Source organism: Phyllostomus hastatus, unplaced genomic scaffold (assembly GCF_019186645.2).
Source record: "Phyllostomus hastatus isolate PE091 unplaced genomic scaffold, TTU_PhHast_1.1 phas_contig_40, whole genome shotgun sequence".
Lineage (NCBI taxonomy): Eukaryota > Metazoa > Chordata > Mammalia > Chiroptera > Phyllostomidae > Phyllostomus > Phyllostomus hastatus.
In genome coordinates this window covers 6,540,419-6,560,060 of record NW_025333872.1, presented here as the reverse complement: position 1 = coordinate 6,560,060, position 19,642 = coordinate 6,540,419, and the positions used below count along the sequence as shown (strand labels likewise).

At 39.6% G+C, this 19,642-nt stretch overlaps 1 protein-coding gene across 3 annotated transcripts in view; it reads right to left on the bottom strand.

Annotated features, from left to right (window-relative positions):
- Positions 1–19,642, bottom strand: part of UBR2 (ubiquitin protein ligase E3 component n-recognin 2) — a 106,431-nt gene that overhangs the window by 11,522 nt on the left and 75,267 nt on the right. For 2 of the 3 annotated variants that reach the window (XM_045842681.1, XM_045842680.1), the window contains exons 27-41: positions 18,834–18,943; positions 18,646–18,726; positions 17,927–18,105; positions 17,228–17,427; positions 15,207–15,300; positions 14,262–14,423; positions 12,396–12,499; positions 11,136–11,214; positions 9,575–9,723; positions 9,111–9,166; positions 5,097–5,193; positions 4,781–4,848; positions 2,658–2,793; positions 1,855–1,945; positions 454–584 (exon numbers count right to left, since the gene is read on the bottom strand). In XM_045842681.1, the coding sequence (XP_045698637.1) occupies positions 454–584; positions 1,855–1,945; positions 2,658–2,793; positions 4,781–4,848; positions 5,097–5,193; positions 9,111–9,166; positions 9,575–9,723; positions 11,136–11,214; positions 12,396–12,499; positions 14,262–14,423; positions 15,207–15,300; positions 17,228–17,427; positions 17,927–18,105; positions 18,646–18,726; positions 18,834–18,943 (1,737 nt within the window). The remainder of the gene's footprint in view (positions 1–453; positions 585–1,854; positions 1,946–2,657; positions 2,794–4,780; positions 4,849–5,096; positions 5,194–9,110; positions 9,167–9,574; positions 9,724–11,135; positions 11,215–12,395; positions 12,500–14,261; positions 14,424–15,206; positions 15,301–17,227; positions 17,428–17,926; positions 18,106–18,645; positions 18,727–18,833; positions 18,944–19,642) is intronic. The other variant, XM_045842682.1, reaches the window with a different exon arrangement.

Genomic DNA, 19,642 nt, shown 5'->3' with positions numbered 1-19,642 from the left:
CTTATTTAGAGAAAGGAAAAGGGAAGGAGAAAGGGAGAAAACCAGCAATGTGTAGTTCCCCCTCACGTATCCCCCAATGGGGGCCTGGCCCGCAACCCAGGCATGTGCCCTGACTGGGAATCGAACCAGCAACCCTTTGGTTTGCAGGCTAGTGCTCAATCCACTAAGCTACACCAGTCAAGGCTATAACCCAACATTTTAATCCATGAAAGAGCAAAATTAGAACATTTTTAAACCTGTAGATATACATACAAAAAGCATATTTACTGAGATCCAATAAAATCACACTTAAAAATATGCATTTTATTCTACAACTGTGTATATCAACATAGTCAATTAGCTATATTCTAAACTTTTAATCCATTTTCATTTTTGCAAGTCACCTTAATTCTAAGCTGCTAGAATGAAAGACTACATGTATTTCCTACATTTTGAAAAAAAATTTGCAGTTACCTTGAATTTCAGGTGGGGCAGGAACTCCACTTAAGTAATGAAAAAACAGAGCAGAACACTTCAGGAACGGCATGATTCCAGCTCTGACACTCCTCCAGAGATGCCAGCCAGAGGGTAATTCTTTCAAGACACTGAAACGAGAAAAATAGTAGAAAATTTTAGTAGGTAAAGATCATTCTAGTTACAGCACAATGTGAAAAGAGACAACTGTCATTTGGAATTGATGGCATATAGGCTTAAAAAAAGTGGGTGGCTCTATTATAGGAGATGTCAAGAATAAATGGTAATATAGCTTCCAATGCTGTTATTAAACTTTATAGCCCTGGCTGGGTGGCTCAGTTGGTTAGAGCATAGGCCTGTCCAACAAAAGGTTGCAGGTTTGATTTTTGGTCAGGGCACATACCTAAGTTGGGGGTTCAATTCCCATTTGGGGTGCATATGGGAGGCAACTGATTGATGTTTCTCTCTCCTCCTTCCTATCTAAAAGAATCAATTAAAAATAAAACAAAAGAAAACATATCCTCAGGAGAGAATTTTTAAAAATTTATAAAACTAAAAGAAAATTTGGAAAATAAAAACTTATCTACCATTGTAGAATCTCTGTCAGCAAGTATTATTCTGGCAAACTATTTTCACACTAATTTGTCTTATTTTATTTATAACTGTAACATATCAAATTTAAAATTAACATGTTTTTCAGATCATAAACCATAATTTTTATTGAAATTGTAATATTCTGAAACACATCAATTATAACCTATACCAAATGATTCCTCTGCGAGCAAGCATTTAGATTGCTTTAAATTCTTTGCTAATATAATATTAAGAGTGTATCTGTTTATGTCCATAGTTTTTTCTATATGTTGGATTATTTTGTTAGTATGGATTCTCAGAAATGGGATAGTTTAGTAAAAAATAAACAATATAGTTCTTGACATATACTGTGAGAAAGCTAAATAAAACTGCCGCACCAAGTCAAAATGACTTACGGCATGTGATGTTCTAATACTGTCGTTGCATTCCTGCCAGTCCTGGGTTTTGCCTAAACAAGTTATGTCAATTTAATTTGCATATTTTAATTCCTAGTGAGAGAATGTTTAAGAATACCACTTTGCAAAGTAAATTCCACATCTCAGCGTGTCAAATCCTGAGCAAAAAAGGGTTCCATGGCAAGTAAACGTGGGCGGCTCTGCATGTTACTCTTCTCTCAGAGATCTGCAGCCTCTGAGGTTCCCACTCGTGATAGTACAGAGCAGCTCAGGAGTCCTGCAGACACACTCCCGTCTTCTTTTTAAAACACGCCACAGACAGCACTTTGCCTTATTTAACAAAATGCTTTTTTCATGCTATCGCCTACTAATTTGGGGGGAGCTGCCTGTCATGTCAAGATTATGATCCCACCTTCCTGTGCACTGGCGAAGTGTTTTATACAAAGCAAGAACTGCTAATTCTTCTTCACCAGCAGGAGTCTCTTGATCCATGCCATTCGCTTCTGAAAAAGAATGAAATATCAACACTCTGTATTTGTCTATTAAGTGAACTGGTGATCCTATCATTTAAGCACTTAAATATACTTGTATACGCACATAGAGTATGAAAATATTCCTACAAAACGCACATAACTTTAATTCCTCAGGTGTGAGCACAGCATCAATCTCCATCATAATATGGAGCCCAGAGGCTTGGGGAAAAGCCGGTGTGCTGATCCAGGAACCCAGGAAGTATGCTGTGAGCTGGATCAGCTGACTATACAGTCTATGGCGCTCATATATTACTAAGCTTATAAAATAAAATAAAAAAAATAACATTACTAAAGGATTTTAGTAAGAGAAAGGAACTTGTTTCACAACTTGTCACAGGAGGATAAAGAGTAAACACAAGTAGCCTAATTAATATTTTTAAAAAAGATTGTATTTATTTTTAGAGAGAGGGGAAGGGAAGGAAAAAGAGAAGGAAAGAAACAATGTCTGGTTGCCTCTTGTGCGCCCCCCTACAAGGAACCTGGCCCTCACCCAGGCATGTGCGCTGACTAGGAATCGAACTGGCGACCCTGTGGTTTGCAGAACAACACTCAATCCACTAAGCCACACCAGCCAGGGCCTAATTAATATTTATATACTATTCTCATTCAAGTGCCTCTGCAATACTTTTTTTTAAACTAGGAAAACTCAAGTATGTCCTTCAAGAAGCTGACAGAGACGCACCTGTACACGAGGTAAGCAGGATCTGTACGATGTGTGCCATGGTAACCAGGTGGAAAATGTGGAGGTCGCCAGTGCCAAGGCTGATCCCTGAAAAATCCTGACAGTGCAATGCTGGGAAAGCGAGCACCAAGCCCACCTAGACACCAAACACAGAGAGTCAGACAGTTTGTCATTCCGTTCACTCCGGAACACCTTTTCATTTTCTTGATGTGACTCCCTTTGGAGTTCAGTCCCTCCCCTTAAGAAATCTGTTCTTAAACGGTACACACATTAGAAATTCCACCAACATGGGCTAAGTAAGACTACTTTAGAGCTGAGAGTCCTGATGACATGATCACTTTGTTTATCCAGTGATTCCCCTATACATACATGGGGGAGACCCCTAAACCCTGGAACTTATTTATAAAAAACTCTATTTATTCTCACATGTTTAAACTTCAGTCACCTTCAAAGCACTCTCCATTTGATACAATATACCTATTGGGACTTTTTTCCCCACTGCTAAAAGCAGTTTTTCAACTCATTAATTTTGATGCCTTTTAGTGCTTTGCTGTTTTTTGTTTCCCTTCTTCCATATCCACAGAATGTTTCCCTTTGAGGACTTTTTTCATCAGGGGAAACAAAAAGTTGCTGGGGGCAAGTGCAGGTGGGATATGGGGGTCAAGTTGTTTTTGGTTAAAAACTCATCGTGGTGTGGCAGGTGCACTGGTAAATCACCCATCATGAAATGGGCAAATGTGTTGAAAAAGTCTTCCAAAAAGTCACTGATGCCGAACACAGCCTCTCACAACAATGCCAGCTGGTACCAATGCAGATGGGTCCCTCTAGAGCACTTACCTAGCAGGGAAGCCTGTACTACAAGGGCCTGCCTTCAAAGCTTATTGTTAATTAAAAAAAACAGCTGAGCAGTAGAAAAAGCATGGATTTTGGACCCACAAATATCCAGATGTGAACCCCAGCTTCTCTTGTAAGGTTTTTAGACAAGTTAATACCTCTGAGCCTCAGTTTCCCTAGTGGTAAACTAGAGATAATGTGTATGTGTTTTTAATACCTCAGTAGTGCAGATGGAAGGACCAACAAGAACAGATGTGGAAGCATTCAGGTATACGATACATGTCAGCGCTCCTGTGAGCCTGCTGCCGCCTGTCTACAGTGGTTTTCACAGGAGCAATGGGAGTATCACCTGGCTAATACTTACTAGGGACATGGTGCTCTGAGCTCTTTCCCTGAATCATCCCATTAGGTTCTGAACACAATCAGCTCAAACGTACAGAATCTAATGCCCAAAAAGATGAAAGGGACAGAAATTGGGGTGCTGCAAGGGACAGTGCACTCAATGTCCTGAGTAAGGGGGCCCATTTGAGGTAGGGCTGAAGTTCAGTCAGTGGTGTGTCTGGGTACCAGACTGCACAGAAGCCACGACTGTCCCTAAACCACACAAAGGGGATGTTGATCGCTAAGCAGTGTGACCACAGACAGGGCTGCATCTGTCCAAAAGCACCGTCTGGGCAGCAACAGCCCTTATGTTACTCGGGTTATTCTTCCTTCTTTGTGGGTAAAAAGCATAGGGAGGTTACAATCACTGACCTCAACTCCAAAGTAAAATAAGAGAGGGTTAGACACACAGGTCAAGCCTCTTAACTAGATGCCTTTTTTCCTTTTCAAATTTAAACTGATTTTAGAGAGAAAGGAAGGGAGAGGAGGAAGGAGAGAGAGAGAGAGAGAGAGAGAGAGAGAGAGAAATACAGAGAGAGAGAGAGAGAGAGAGAGAGAGAGAGAGAAATACTGAGAGAGAGAGAGAGAGAGAGAGAGAGAAATACTGATTTGTTGTTGCCCTCATTTATGCATCCATCGGCTGATTCTTGTATGTGCCTCAGCTGGGGGAAAAACCTGCAACCCTGTCATATGGGGACGATGTTCCAACCAACTAAGCTACCCGACCAGGGCTGCAGCTAAATCCTTTAACATTCCCTTTCTGAGGTTCCTCAGAAAGAGTTATACTCAGAAGTGGTAAGAGTAACAGATGTTACTCTTCCTGTCTGCCTCTACATTGTTCACTGAGTCAAGATAAAGTTCCACAGTGTGATAAAGAAAATGTAAAACACAAATTACAAGATACTCACCAATAAATGAAACATGTCAATATCTAATATGCATGGGAGGTCTCCATAACTGTCATCAGGCACCAATGCTAAATAGTAAAAGAAAAAATATGAGCACATTTCACGTGCCAACATAAATATTATTTAAAATGTATATAATCTAGTTAATATATTTATCTTTATGCAAGATATATATGAATTTGTAAGCCAGAACTTGTGCATGAAACAAACAGTATTACCAACATATTTCTCTCATAATGGAGAGAAGTTGCATGGTTAAAGACAAAATTACAGATGAAAAATTACCCTAACATATGGTACTTATATTACTACTCACACGCAAAAAGTTTACAAAAGTGTCCTTGCACCACTGAAAGTAACGCCACTGTCCAATGTGCTGCAGCAAATCTAGTTAGTGACCTGAGACAGTCATCCTGAAATAAAGAGATCGACACAATTAGCAAAGAAGCCAGCATAAGCAGCTCTCTTTTTTGAGAAATGCTAGCTCAAAGCACAGTCACCTGAAGCAAAGCTAGAGGCACAATGAAATCTCTCTAGATGGCATGCAACTGAATATGACATCTTTAACAATGTATCTCTAATGTGCAATAGATGGACTGGGAAATACTAACTGTTGAATAAACCAAAGTGATCTCCTTGCCACCATACTGTTGGTTGTCTACAGAAAAGAAATGTTTCCAGACAGCAAACAACAGACTCCCAAGAATGTAATGCAGTATTTCTCTATATTTATTCTATAAACAGATACTCCGACACATGCAAAACCAATTATAATCAAGTATAAACATGTGCATGAAAAAGACAGCTGAATAATATAAGTTGACGAGTTTTTTATTCTTGCTTCATGCTCTATTTTCCAAAATTTTCTTTAATGTTGTTTGATTCAAAATATTGAGGACCTGCTACACGATAGTCTTGTCTCTGAAGATCTGAAAATGAAAACTGACAGCCCCCCCAAGGAGCTCACAGCCCTGGGGGTGGGAAGGGGAAGAAAAGAGAGACTGAGGCAGCTGAGGGAGGCGGGAGCACCAATGAGGGATATCGGACTCACAGAACATGTGAGGTTTCCAAGGGAAGGCAAAGCTTGAAGAGCATCTTTAAAGAGGGGGTGTCTACTCAGGGTACAGAGCAGTAACAAAAGTCCTGGAAACTAGCATTTGGGGACTAGCAATGATTCTGTAAGTCTGGACCATGGATGTGGGGATTGCCAGGTGATAATGGAGAAACAGGCTAAGTTGTTTAAGAGATATGATTGGGGTGACTTCAGGAGTAATTCCTCTGATAATATATCAGAAAAGAGTGAGATTCACAGGCAAGAAATGACAGGGAGCTGAGCCAAACAAGTGGAAGTAGTGATGGAAGGAATGAGACAAATGTGCAGGATGGAAATTCATCAAACTCTGCGACCAGCTGGATATGAACATTCACACCAAACGATGAATCCAAAAAGGCCTTTGAGTGTCTACTTGGCCACCTGGATGGACAGCAATAGATATTAACATTAACTAAGGCAATGCAGGGGAAAAAATGATTTGGATTGTTCAGTGTGAGGTGCCTTTAGAAGATTCAGGTAAAAAAATAAAGCAGGCAATGAGATAATAGTTCTGGTTTGGGAATCTTCTGGATATAATTGAAATCAGAGACATAGACGGGGTTACCAGAGAAAGGTATCAAGACAATTGAGGATCAGGGGCCAAACTCAGGGGGTTAAAACATTTACAGGACGGAGGCGGGTAGATGGCAAACTGAGGAGCCGCCAGAGGGGTAGGGAGAAACCAGAAACGTCACAGAAATCAAGACAGAAAATGAGTTTCAGAAGGAAGTAGTTAACAAAATTAAGTAAATTGAAATGTCAAATAAGGGCCAAAAAAATGCCCACCCACAAGGATACCGGGGAGAGCATTCGGTGAACTTGGTAACAGGTGTTCACTCCCAAGAGTGAAAATTGCGGGGAGTTGAAAAGTTGAAGGTTAGTTTTAACAAGAAATGGGAGCCAGGTTACACATTATTGTTTAAGTAAGTTTTTCTGTATATAAAATTTCTTTAGCTCAATATGAAATAAAATTAAAAATGGCAGGTGTTAGTTCTTTTATCAGTATTTTAGCATTTTTTATTGCATGGTGAAATAAAATATGCTTTAAAATGGCTTGGTCATAAGAAGGATGCCTAGGTCACAGACAGAAGGAAGAGAACACTGTGGGCAGGAGCAGGAGAGAGGAGCGCCCTTGTGCCCCGGAGGGGCCGGGAGAGTCACAGGGAGGAGGTCACAGAAGGGGTAACAGATGGAGAGGGATGCGCTTCAGATACGCTTCAGATACGAGTGGGAAGACCAGCCTCCTCACCTGACGCCCTCACCCTCTGACACCGGAGAGGACAGTAAGTGGAGAGGCACGTTAAGTCCGGAGAGTGGGAGTCAGGAAAGTAGAAGCTCACCCCTAAGTTGTATGGGTTCCTCATACAGATTTTTTGGGGTATTAATCTCTTATCAGATGTTATCTTTTGTTATCTTCTCCAATTCACTAGGCTGTTTTTTTGTTTGCTTGGTAGTTTCCTTCTTTGTGCGAACACTTTTTAGTGTGACGTATTTCCAATTTATGTTTTTCTTTGGTTGCCCTTGTCCCGAGGAGACATATCCAAAAAAAGATGTTGCTAAGAGCCATGTCAGAGAGTTTACTGCTGATGCTTTCTTCCAGGGCTGTTAGGGTTTCGGGTCAGGCATATGTTGTATCATGCTTTGCTTTATTGCACTTCGCTGATATGTTTTTTTTTTTAAAACAAAGGTTTGTGGTAACCCTGCATCAAGCAAGTTTATTGGCACCATTTTTTCCTAACAGCATTTGATCACTTTGTGTCTCTATGTCCCATTTTGATAATTCTTGCACTATTTCAAACTTTCTCATTATTATATTTCTTATGGTGATCTGTGATCAGTGACCTTTGGTGTTGCCATTGTAACTGTTTTGGGATGTTATGAACCATGCCCATGTAACAGAGCAAACTTAATTGATAAGTCATGTATGTTCTGACTGCTCTGCTGACTGGACATTCTCTCATCTCTCTCCTTCTCCTTGGGCCTCCACATTCCTTGAGACACAATAATACTGAAATTAGGTCAATAAATAACCCTACAATCCAAGTGTTCCAGTGTGCATCCAAGTGTTCAAGTAAGAGTCAGGTGATGTGGCAAATTTCATCGTTGTCATAGTTTCAGAAAGTGCCACAGCTACCTGGCCTTCGACTGCCACCCTGTGGTCAGCAGCGCTGACACTGAGTCAAGGGTACATGCAAAAAGACTATGCCTCGTCGAACACTAAGATGATGGTTACCATTTTTTAGCAATAAGTATTTTTTAATTAAAGTATGTAAACTCTTTTTAGACATAATTCTAAAAGCACACTTAATAGGTTACAACCCAGTGTAAACATAACTTTCACATACACTGGGAAACCAAAAACTCATGTGACTCGCTTCACTGAAACCTCAGCTCTACTGTGACGGTCTGGGACAGGACGCACAGTATCGCCGAGGCAGGCCCGCAGCGGTTTTTGTGCCTTGGATAGGCTCTCACATCAGTGGTTCTCAGTCCTGGCTCCTGGGAAGCTTTAAAAAAATATTAATGCCCGAGGACCATCTCCAGAGACTCTGGTTTAACTGACCTGTGGTAGAGATTAGGTCTTTGGGGTTTTTCTTTGAGAATTTTTATGAGTTTATTTGAGCCAAAATGATGACATGCACTTGGGAGCAAGACATCAAGTGCTCCCCAAGATTAGACATTTTTCAAAGTTCCCAGGTGATTCTACAAATGACATGATTTTGCTCTTATGCGCAATTTTACGATTATAAGCTTAAATGGCAGGCAGACATGCCTCCACCCGACAGGAGCAGCACAGTAAAAACCAGCAAGCTCCGGCTGCATGTTCCCCTTCCTCACATCTGTAAGCCTTAAACGTACTGTTTTGACATTAACTTCTACTTAATTTAAATGCTGCTTATGAAGGGTAGTCAAGTGTAGGAAAGGATGCACTATGTTTTCCATTTCCAATTATAGCATTAAAAATTCAAGAACAGCACTGTTTTCAGTCTTCCCCCATATTTTCATGTGTTGAACTAAAAAGTCTAGATGAAAAGACCCAAAATCTATTTTTTTAAAAAAGAGAGAAATTAAACCACAAACATTACTTCTTTAATGGGATTACAGAAAATGAGTTTTACTATGAAATGAATAAAGCTATGCTTTAATAATCAATTCAGGCTTTTAAGGTTGAAAAAAAGGCAGAACCATGGAATTCCCATTCCACCCTTCTATGAACTGAGTAAACTGGTCACTTACCAGTCTGCAAGGCAAAGGGCCAAATAATGGCTTATCTTCATCACTTAAAATTCTTTCTGCAGATTAAAAATGATTAAGATGATAAATTTTATGTCATGTATATTTTATCACAATTTCAAAGAATAGTAAAAAAGTTTTCTTGCAGAAAGCACAATGTTGTCTGATTTTGAAATCTTCATGTCTTTACACACAAATTAACTTTGTGTAAAAATGGAAATACCTTCCCTCAACTGATAATAAGCTACAATCATGAGCAAAATGAGCTCTCTGTTGCTCTGGTTAATTAGTACACTGTCGATCTCATGTTTTGTCAGTGCGCCACATCTCCTACGTCCAAGTTGTTATACTGTTTCTTCGTACTGTTGCCCACTTTAAACATGTCATTTAAACACAGGCTTCTACCCATTACTCGTGTTGGTGTATGCTTATTACTTAAAGTTGTGACACAACTCTAAATCTCTTACCTATGCTTTGGATGGTGTATGCACAACTGCCCCAACACATCAGGGGCACACGAGGATCCTCTTCATTGGGATGAACCTTTAGTCCCACCTTGTAAACGGCAGTTCCAAATGTCGTCAGCATTTCTTTTATGCTGTCAGAATATGGGTTCCTGAAGTGAACATGTACAGGATTAGCTCGAAACAATGTGGTCACATCAGTCAAATGTCTTCAGATTCTTAACATCTATTTGCTGCTATGCTGGAACTGAGCTACTTAAACTGTCTAACGACAGTTGTATTAGGAAATTAGGAAAAAAGGTGAATGGGAAATCCAGCTAAATGAGAGGAACACAGCTAGGGGAAGTCTCAGGGTGACAGCTGTGTGCAGTCTTTACTGGTGTGGGGGTACAGAGGCTGCGGGAGGAGGGTCTGAGCTCTTAGAAAAGCTGTTGCTAGTCATCGGGAAGATCTGCTGCAGCATTGGGGGGAATAAAGTAACAAACACAGAAAATCAAGTACATGAAAAACACCAGATAATTATTAACCATAGGAAAGACCAAATTGTAAAAGCAAAATATAATTATAACACACAACTTCTATCAGTAGAAACAATTATAATGTAAAAACTGCCAACTGATTTAACCAAAAGTTGTGAAGGAACTCTACTGGGAGATGGGTAAAGGAGCAGTGGATAGGGCAGAGGTTAGAGGACTAGGGATAGGGAGGGGGAGTGTGGGAGGCATAGGACTGATGTTTTTCCTATTTAAGCCTTTCAGTGCTATTTGTACTGGGTTACTCGGTACATGCCAGGAATAATTTCCAGGTGGCTTTACATGTATTATGTCACTTTATCCTCATAATACTTTTCAGACGAGGAACCTAAGGCACAGAGAGGTCAAGCAATTTGCACAGCTGCACAACTAGTAAGCAGTGCTATTGGGAACTAAACCAAAACAGTCTAGCTCTAAAATCTATGCTATCTTTTATAACTAATTGACTATGGGGTAAAAACAGCATATTTTTCGGACTAAGACACACTCCCCCATAACAGTTGTTAATGCTGATGTTGAGTTCTGTTTACATTTACATTGGTGAAATATTATGTTATTTATGTTATTAAATATTTTACCACATTTTTTGCTTCAGATTTTTTCCCCATTTTCTTCCTCTAAAACCTAGGTGAGTCTTATGGTCTGAAAAATATGGTATTGTTTTGATCCTGAGTTACTAAGAAGTTGGGGGCCCATAAATATGGAGATCAGAAGGAAAGCACAGGGCCTGGCAGGGGAGCTGAGCAGTTTGGGTTTAGATGTCCTGATGAGGTGTTATCAAGGAAAGCTGGAAAAAAGGGCATACGAGGGAGTCGGCCCTGCGGACTAGAAAAGGTTGGTGACAACTAAATATGCCACGTGGCCCTTAGGTTTTCATCGATATACCTGAAGTAAACATGGTCATGCAATGCTTAAACCTCAGAATTCAAGATCAATGTCTCAACACATTTTGCTCCCTGGCTTACAAATCATATTCTTGCTAACTCAGTCTTTCATTTCAAGTAGGCCGAACTGGAAAGGAATATACTCACTTAGGATGGAAATCAGGCCTAAACCCTTCAGGGAGCTGTAATTTATCCATATTTTTTGAATTCTTTGAAGAAGCAATGTCTACAAAAACAAGTATTTCACATTGTTATTGATCAGTCCACAATATTGCTGTGGATTTCCACCATAAATTTCATTTTAAATATAGGTCAAAGAAAAAAAACACACAGGAAAAATCCCCATTAATAAAAAACACACAAAACATGCATTCAGGGCATGAGAAACACCACTGCTCTGACCGATCAAGGCACCGTCTTCAGCCACAAGAGCACGGCTAGGGAAGGCAGGGGAATGAAGAGTGTGCTCTTCTGTTCATAAAAAACAGTGATGTAAATTCGGCTCAGGCTGCTTTCCCTGAGGTCGTAATTGCAGTGCATGTTGTGAAACTTGGGAAGCCTTTGGTAATGCCAGCAATGAAGTAAGTCAGGCCACTGAGAACTATAGCCAGCTCTGCAACAGTCGGTCACATTCCCCCACCCCATAGAGGCTCTTCAATAAAATGGGGGTAAGTGAGAAGTGTTTGTTATAAACTTTACATGAGCCTCTGGGTTTCAAGGAGTAAGATGTAACATAGTTGCCCTGGCCGCTGTGGCTCAGTTGGCTGGAACACCGTCCTGTAAACAAAGGGTACGGATCTGATTCTGTCAGGGCACACACCCAGGTTACAAGTTCAGTTGTTGGTCGGGGAGGATATGAGAGGCAACCAACCAATGTTTCTCTCTCTCACACTGATGTTTCGCTCCCTCCCTCTCTCCAAAATCAGTAAGCATATCTTTGGGTGAGGATGAAAAAAAAAGAGAAGTAACACAGTCAAGTCAAATTTAGTTCATTAAAGACAAAAAAAAACCCCAACAAAACAAACAACAACAACAACAACACAAAACAAAACAAAAAAAGCTGTGACCACTGTGACTCGGTTGGGTGTTGTTCTGCAAAGCAAAAGGTCCCTAGTTCGATTCCTGGCCAGGGCACATGCCTAGACTGCAGGTTTGGTCCCCGGCTGCTGTGTGTGTGATCGGTGCTTCTCTCCCTTTCTCCCTTCCTTCCCCTTGCTCTAATGATAAGGATAAATAAATAAATCCTTCACCCAAACTTAAAAAAAAAAGGCAAAGAAAATTAGAATAAGTCAAATCTTAAAACGAGAAGTTTCTTTTAAAAATATTCTTAAACAACTCATTCTGTAACTAAAATTTCAAACAACTTCAGACTTTAAGGAAAAATGAAAGCAGATTATTAGAACTTACTAGGAATACTTTCTTCTTTCCTAAGAATCTGTAATGCATTTATTTGCTGAGATATGGTTCTAATCCACTGAGTCAGATTTGGTTGGTCGGAAAAATTTAACCTGCTGGAAAAGATTACAGAGTGTTTAGTAGTCTGCTGCTGCTTAGTGTAAGTCACAAGAAGGCTCCTTAAACAATCATGGGCACAGTATTTTTAAACATATTTTTGCCAATGGAAATAAGAATATATTATTTGTTACTATAATGCTAATAACATTCTTTGTCAAAAATTTCACTTTTTTCAGTACTGGAATTTGCTAACATTTCTTAAATATCGCAGTCGCCACACCACCACTAACATTTATTGAGTGTTTAATACGTGACAAGCACTTAATAAAGCATTTAACAGTATTAGATTTAATACTCAAAATATTCGTACGAAACAGGTTATATTGTTGTTCCCATTTCACAAATGAGGAAACTGAGGTTTAAAGCTATGTGACTGGATGAGGCCATATGAGCAGCAGATGTGGCATTCAAACCCAGTCAGACTCCACAGCCCGTGTCCTTCTTGACCACGTCATAATTGGCCGTTAGGGAAAAAATAAAAACCTAAACCACAAAAGTGAGGTGAAATCCAGCAAAGGTGTTTTTTCCCTCCTTCAATGCAGTGAATACTTGATCTAACAATAATTAATTGGTTTAAAGACAAATAAATCAGTACCATGATATTCTTTGGTGATTGAAAAGCAGGAGCTTATACTCAAATCTAACAGAATTAAAGATTTTGTGGTAGCATAAGACACCACAGGTTAAACTCCTATAATCAAAGAGAAAAAAGTTGACCTTGCTTTGAATTCATTCCAAATAGCACAGAAATAGATGATTTAATATTTATAAGACTTAAATTAGTATTTGTGCATGTAAGGTAGATACCTCAATTCTAAACTGAGAAATGACAATCAGATTTAAATAGTAAACAATATAAAATTCATATTCTGAAATAAGTTCTGCCTATTGCCCTGGCTGGTGTGGCTCAGTGGATTGAGTGCCAGCCTTTGAACTAAGGGGTCACTAGTTCAATTCCCAGTCAGGGCACATGCCTGGATTGAGTGAGGGCCAGGTCCCCAGTGGGGGGTGCTTGAGAGGCAACCACACACTGATGTCTCTCTCCCTTTTTTTCTCCCTCACTCCCCTTCTCTATAAATTAAATCTTAAAAAAAAAAAAAAGTTATGCCTAGTAACTAGAAGCACTCTAAAAATTATTAAATGACAGGCCTGGCTAGTATGGCTCAGTTGGTTGGAGCGTTGTCCCGTGACCAAAAGGTTTTAGGTTTGGTCCCTGGTCAGGGCACATACCTAGGTTGTGGGACCAGTCCCTGGTGGTCCCAGTGTGTACAGCGGGCAACCAATCAATGTTTCTCTCTCCCTCTCTAAGAGCCATGAACAAATGTCCTCAGGTAAGGATAAAAAAAATTACAAGATGACAAAAGTTTTCCATTTTAAATACACTAACAGATTCTCACTGTTTTGTGGTTCAATTCCTGAAGCTATGATCAGCCAGTAATTTGTAAAAGATTATATTTAATTGTTGAAATATTCAATAAAGTTAGTCTGAGATGCCATTCTCTCCCCTATCAATTTACTGAGAATCTCTTGTGTTCATGAGTAAACAAAAACCTGTTAAATTTTGGCATATTCTTTCTAGGAACCAAAATATTTTACAGACCTGTTAGAAGAAATAACTAAATAAAAAGTCAGGAAAGTATGTGAAAAACACTGTACAATTACCTAGACTGGTTCCTTCTGCCCCCAGTTTATTATTTCATATCTTCAAAGGCAGCTAACTCTGGCTTTGATATAAACATTGTATGAGCCAAAACTTACTTGTTAAAAATATTTCTTGGAGGAAGCAGCAGAGGAATAACAGTGTTACTCAAGCACTCGCAAAGAGGACAAAGGAATTCCCCGTTTTCTACGTCATAGCTTGTATGTAAGCGTAATCTCTGTTGCCTTCGCTGTTCTTTAGCTTGAACGGAATCAAAATACCTTCACAATTAGAAAACATGAGGTATCAAAACAACGGTAACTGCTTTCAATGAGAGCCTTCAACACTTTAAATAGTTTATTTTCACAAATAGTCTAAAAATTAAAATCTTAAAGTGAACTGAATTATTTTTAATACTGGTACTTTAATTATTGAGTTGCTTTAGTTATCAAAATGCATTCTAAGAGTTCTTAAACAGGAAAGTCAAAAAAAGACTGCCTTGCAAGAAGCACTCACAAAGCAGCAAATTGCTTGGTCCCAGTGCTACCTGGTCACTTTGCCAGGGTTGGTGGCTACTTGCCAGGAGACGTTCACGATAGCTCAATAAGCACGGTGCTAGAATAACAGCATTGGTTTGTTGGCTAGAAAGTACCAAAGCAGAACAAGCCTGAGGTTATCCCAACTTAGCTCAGGGAGCCATGACAATCTCAGGAAGTAACAAAGCCAGTATTAACACCTATGAAATCAAGAGTTGTTCACCTTCAAAAGACATTATTACTTTTCTAGGGTTTATCCCACCATAAAACCTTTTTCTTCATCCAGTTTGTTGGCTGATACAAATGCGCACATTAAAAGATATAATTGATATACTATGAAATTTCTGCCATCCCTTTACACATATAACGAAGCAAGTTAATGTTAATTATTATTTATTAAGAAGTGATAAGAAATTTTAACATCTTTAGCTCTTTCTCCCTTTTTCTAGAATGGAGTTTCCTTTACATAAAAATTCAATTTTGAGCCTTTGAGTAAGCTTCTCTTGACTAATATTAAAAATCGGTTACCTCTGCCAACAATGGGCATGCATAATGTGTCCACAGCTACCAGTGTGTGTTCCACAAGACAGGTCAGGGTGCATGAATAGTGGATCGTGTTTTTCTGTATTACAAAACAAACAAAAAACCAAGCATTTAATTTCCCCATAACAAGTGTAAAACTTAAAATTGTGAAATCCCTGATGAGGCCTTATAAACTTGAAATGAAATAAATGCTAGTTTATTCCTTTCCTCTGAGATGCCAATAATTCATGCAAGACCCTGGATTATTTAGAAAGCCGGACCCTCTAACTTTCATCACCCTGAGCAAATGAAACAACCCAGAATTGTTAACTAAAGCTGGAATTCTGTATTTAAGTATGTCTAATCTTTTGAACACTTCACAGTTTCAGGGCACTGAGAGACTCCCACTTCCTCCAAAAGCCCTGAGCTCAGTAACAGGGATATTCTTCATGGGGCTGCCTTTACTCCCTTTGGGGCAGCTGGGGCACAGTGCTCGCTAACAGAAAAGATGTTTTGGCAGTGACGGGGCGCTCCCTAGAGGACTTTCTGCCTAACAACGCTCATACAGAGGATAAGCACAATCACTGTACCGGAGGCAAAGCACCAGCAAAATATCCAGGACAGCACCTCTGACCAGAGGTGGAGAAAAAGGCAGATCAGCTTTTATTCTGGTGGCAACTTTTTATATTCAAGGGAGATGAGATATGCAGACAACCATAAGGTGTGTGCCTAGTTTCTTTTGGAATATTTGAGTTGTCTGTATAAATTAGTATAATCTTAGAAATTCCAAAACATTCTAGAAAGAATAACTCAAGTTTTACTTTGCTTTATATAACAGTGAAAATGTCACAGCATAAAGAAAATCTGCTTATAGCCTGCCACAGTTTTTGTTCATAAAATAACAAAGTAAATAAACTTGCGACCCTTTGACTTGGAATGAAATTATAAATTGCTTAGTTCAAATAACCATTTTTAAAGGTGAAAACAGACTGACCTTTCCTCAATAGCTGCCTGAGAGCCACACCATGCAGACTTTCCTTATAGAGAAAAGGCAATCTTACCAGTGGCTTTTCACACCTCCTTCCAATTCTACAATGTGAGAGGCACTTGCTCAAGTAAGTGCTTTGGAAACTCCAAAGACAGTTACTACCCTCAAGAAGCTTACTGGTATTGCTGGGGCACATGCACAGATAGACAACTCTGGGAGTGGAGACGCACAAGTGTCTGTGGTGGGCACCATGCTGTGCAGCCTAGACACACCTGCAGGAATGAATGGCTTGTGCCCTCAGCAGCTGGAAGGCACTCAACTGTCATTCCCCTTAAAGGGATGACTGTGACTGTCTTGCTCAAGGTCACACCTCTTTTCAGAGGTCCCCTACAACCTGTCACTGATCGATCTCCAGGTACAAAGACCCAGCCCCCTTGTCCCAACTCAGGACACCTCTGAAGGGCCATCCAACTACAGAGCTCCCATGAGAACAGCTGAGGGCTTTTGGGGACCGCTTAACTTCTCCATTTCCCAAACCTATTTCCTTTTCCTCCATTCCACACATGTTGATGCCAAGGTGCTCCCTAAGAAATGTCCCATGGGTAATCTCTATCCCTAGAATTTGCTTTCTGGGGAACCCTATCTGAAGTATTATCACTACTTCAAGTGAGAATGTGGCTCAAGGACTGCTTCTCACATCGGTAACTCTCGCAACTGTTGTCCAGAGAGGACACCCTGGATCTATCCATGAGACAAAGTAATTATTGTTATTTCAGTGTATTAACTAATTTAGAAGTGTGCTGAAGAACAGGAGAGACTGTTAAGTACCAAAGCATGTTATGTATCACACAGAAAAGCTTTCCTTTGAATCCCTGCTATTTACCACCTGTCAAATGGGGAATTTCTGCTCAAGTTACCTGAGCAAGATACCACTAAGCCTATGGAGGTATTATTAGAGTAATAAAATTTCTGTATATCACCACTGCACACTAAGTGGCAGTCATTATTAAAAGGAGGAGAGGATCAAGCTATGACTTACCTGGATCCTGAATGCCTTTACTTCTGTTTTTTGATAGTACAGTTGACCTTTGAACAAAGGCTGCTAGGACCATTGCCTTGCTTTCCACCTTCACCTCCTGCTCCTCTTGACAGAGTATACAGGTAACAAACTGTCTTTGTTTAGGGACTTGAGTCTGTGCTGGACCCAATGCTGTAAGTGTCACATCTGAAACCATAGGGCTGCAATAGAAGGTTAGTGAGTAGAGTTAATGAGCTGAAGAAGTTTCTATTTAATCAGAAAAGAGATGTTGCTAGGTACACACATATTAAATACATGTGGTTTCAATGACTCAAATTGCCAGAAGTCTTTCATATGTCAAACCATCTCCTTTAGCTCTCCCAGCAATTCCATACACAACACAGAAGCCACACACTCAGTTACCAGGGCCTAGTGCGCTCGTTCTTTCATGAATGTCAAGGGCCTTCTGTATGACACTTTAAGCACACACATTAATTATCTACAGTCAGGACTATACTCATAAACATATGCTAAAAAAACTCTGATTTCAAAGATTCATTCCTCTAACTGGAGGTCACAAAATTTACGTATCAATCTTCTAAATTCCTTTAGGATTAAAAGTATACTTATTATAAGAAAAAAAACAAAAACAACAACAAATTCTTCCCCACTTAAGAATCAATGGTCAGAGAGTAAAAATGTTTTAATTTTTTTTTTTACCTATTATCAAGAACAGCAGAGTTGGAGGCCTCCAGCCCCAGCGTCTGCTGGAAGAGCTCCTTGTTCTCGTCGATGAAGTGCCGCTGCATCTCTGACATCTGGGCCATGACCTTCTCCCTGCGCAGCCTGGCGATCTCCGCCTTTCTCTTCCTCTCCGCTTTGTCTTTGTCTCTTGAACTCTGAAATTATGCTTCGTTTAATTAGACCATTAAATGCTAAATGCACATTTCCCCCTTAAAGCAGAAATATCTTTTTTGTAAATACTAATGAAAAACTATTCTGCAATCCCACTTTGCAAAATAAGAGAAAAGATTCCTTAATCAGCCTAATGTGTTAAAAAAAAAAAAAAAAAGCAGACCAAAAATAAAGTTGCTACAACTAATAAAGGTTTCTTGGAATTTACATTTTTGTGAATAACTTCAACTATCAACTTATTGCAGCTAATTTTATTTTATTTTTATTTATCTATTTTTAGAGAGGGGGAAGGGCAGAAGAAAGAGGGAGAGAAACATCAATGTGTGGCTGCCTTTCGTGCACACCCAACTGGGACCCGGCCCACAACCAAGGCATGTGACTTGACTGGGAATTGAACTAGATGACCTTTTGGTTCACAGGCCCACACTCAATCCACTGAGCCACACCAGCCAGAGCTGGAGCTAAATCATAGTCAAGCTGCTACGATTTTTTGGTGTTGCCCCACTTTCCTTCTTATACTATACCTCTTCTGTTATGGTTTCTTCTGTCTCTGCCACAGGACTGGTGGATGAACTCTCCCTCATTTTCTTAATAGCATTAAAAGTCTATGGAAAAAGCACCAGTTATTGCAAAGCTACGGGACATTATGAACATTTAAAGATAAATATTTGATGTTTCTCACAAAAAGCAAGAGTGATTCAAGAAATTTTACCTTTAATATCCACCTAATCATATCTTTGTGCACTTCTAGGTAGGGAGCATTCTGCAGTGTTTCCAGCATTGCCAGGATGGAAGGAGAGTTGTTTGGAGCTTCACCAGGTTCTAGGGCAGAAAAAATAAAAGGCACGGTAGTAACAGCTAACACCTCAGAGTGCTTATTACTATACATAAGATGATGAAGTTGCTTATAACATCATTTGCCTATCATTTGATTACAGCCCTAGTTACTAGAGATTTTCAGTTCTTCTTGAGAACATGACATATTGGTACTTCACAAACAAGTTGACAATCAGAATGCTTTAATCTGGGCCCTGGCTGGCGTAGCTCAGTGGATTGAGCGTGGGCTGGGAACTAAAGTGTCCCAGGTTCGATTCCCAGTCAGGGTACATTCCTGGGTTGCAGGCCATAACCCCCAGCAACCGCACATTGATGTTTCTCTCTCTCTCTCCCCCCTTCCCTCCCTAAAAATGGATGAATAAAATCTTAAAAAGAATGCTTTAATCTTTCAAAACTGGCATTTTCTACCAAATGATTATTTTAACAGTCTAGCAAAATTAAATAAAAACCCGGCTAAGGTCTACCTGAGATTTTGTAAATCTAAGAAAATGAATTAGAATTAGAGGGGTGCATTTGTGTTCAAATATACGTAATTGCTTTGACCTTTTTAGAATTTCCTAAATTTAGGAAATTCTTAGGAATTACTTCTTTAGTTGAGAAAAAGACATAAAAGTCAAGTCCATATTCTTAAGAGTACATTTAATTCAACATTAGCTAATTTAGTTTTATAGTAAGAAATGTCCA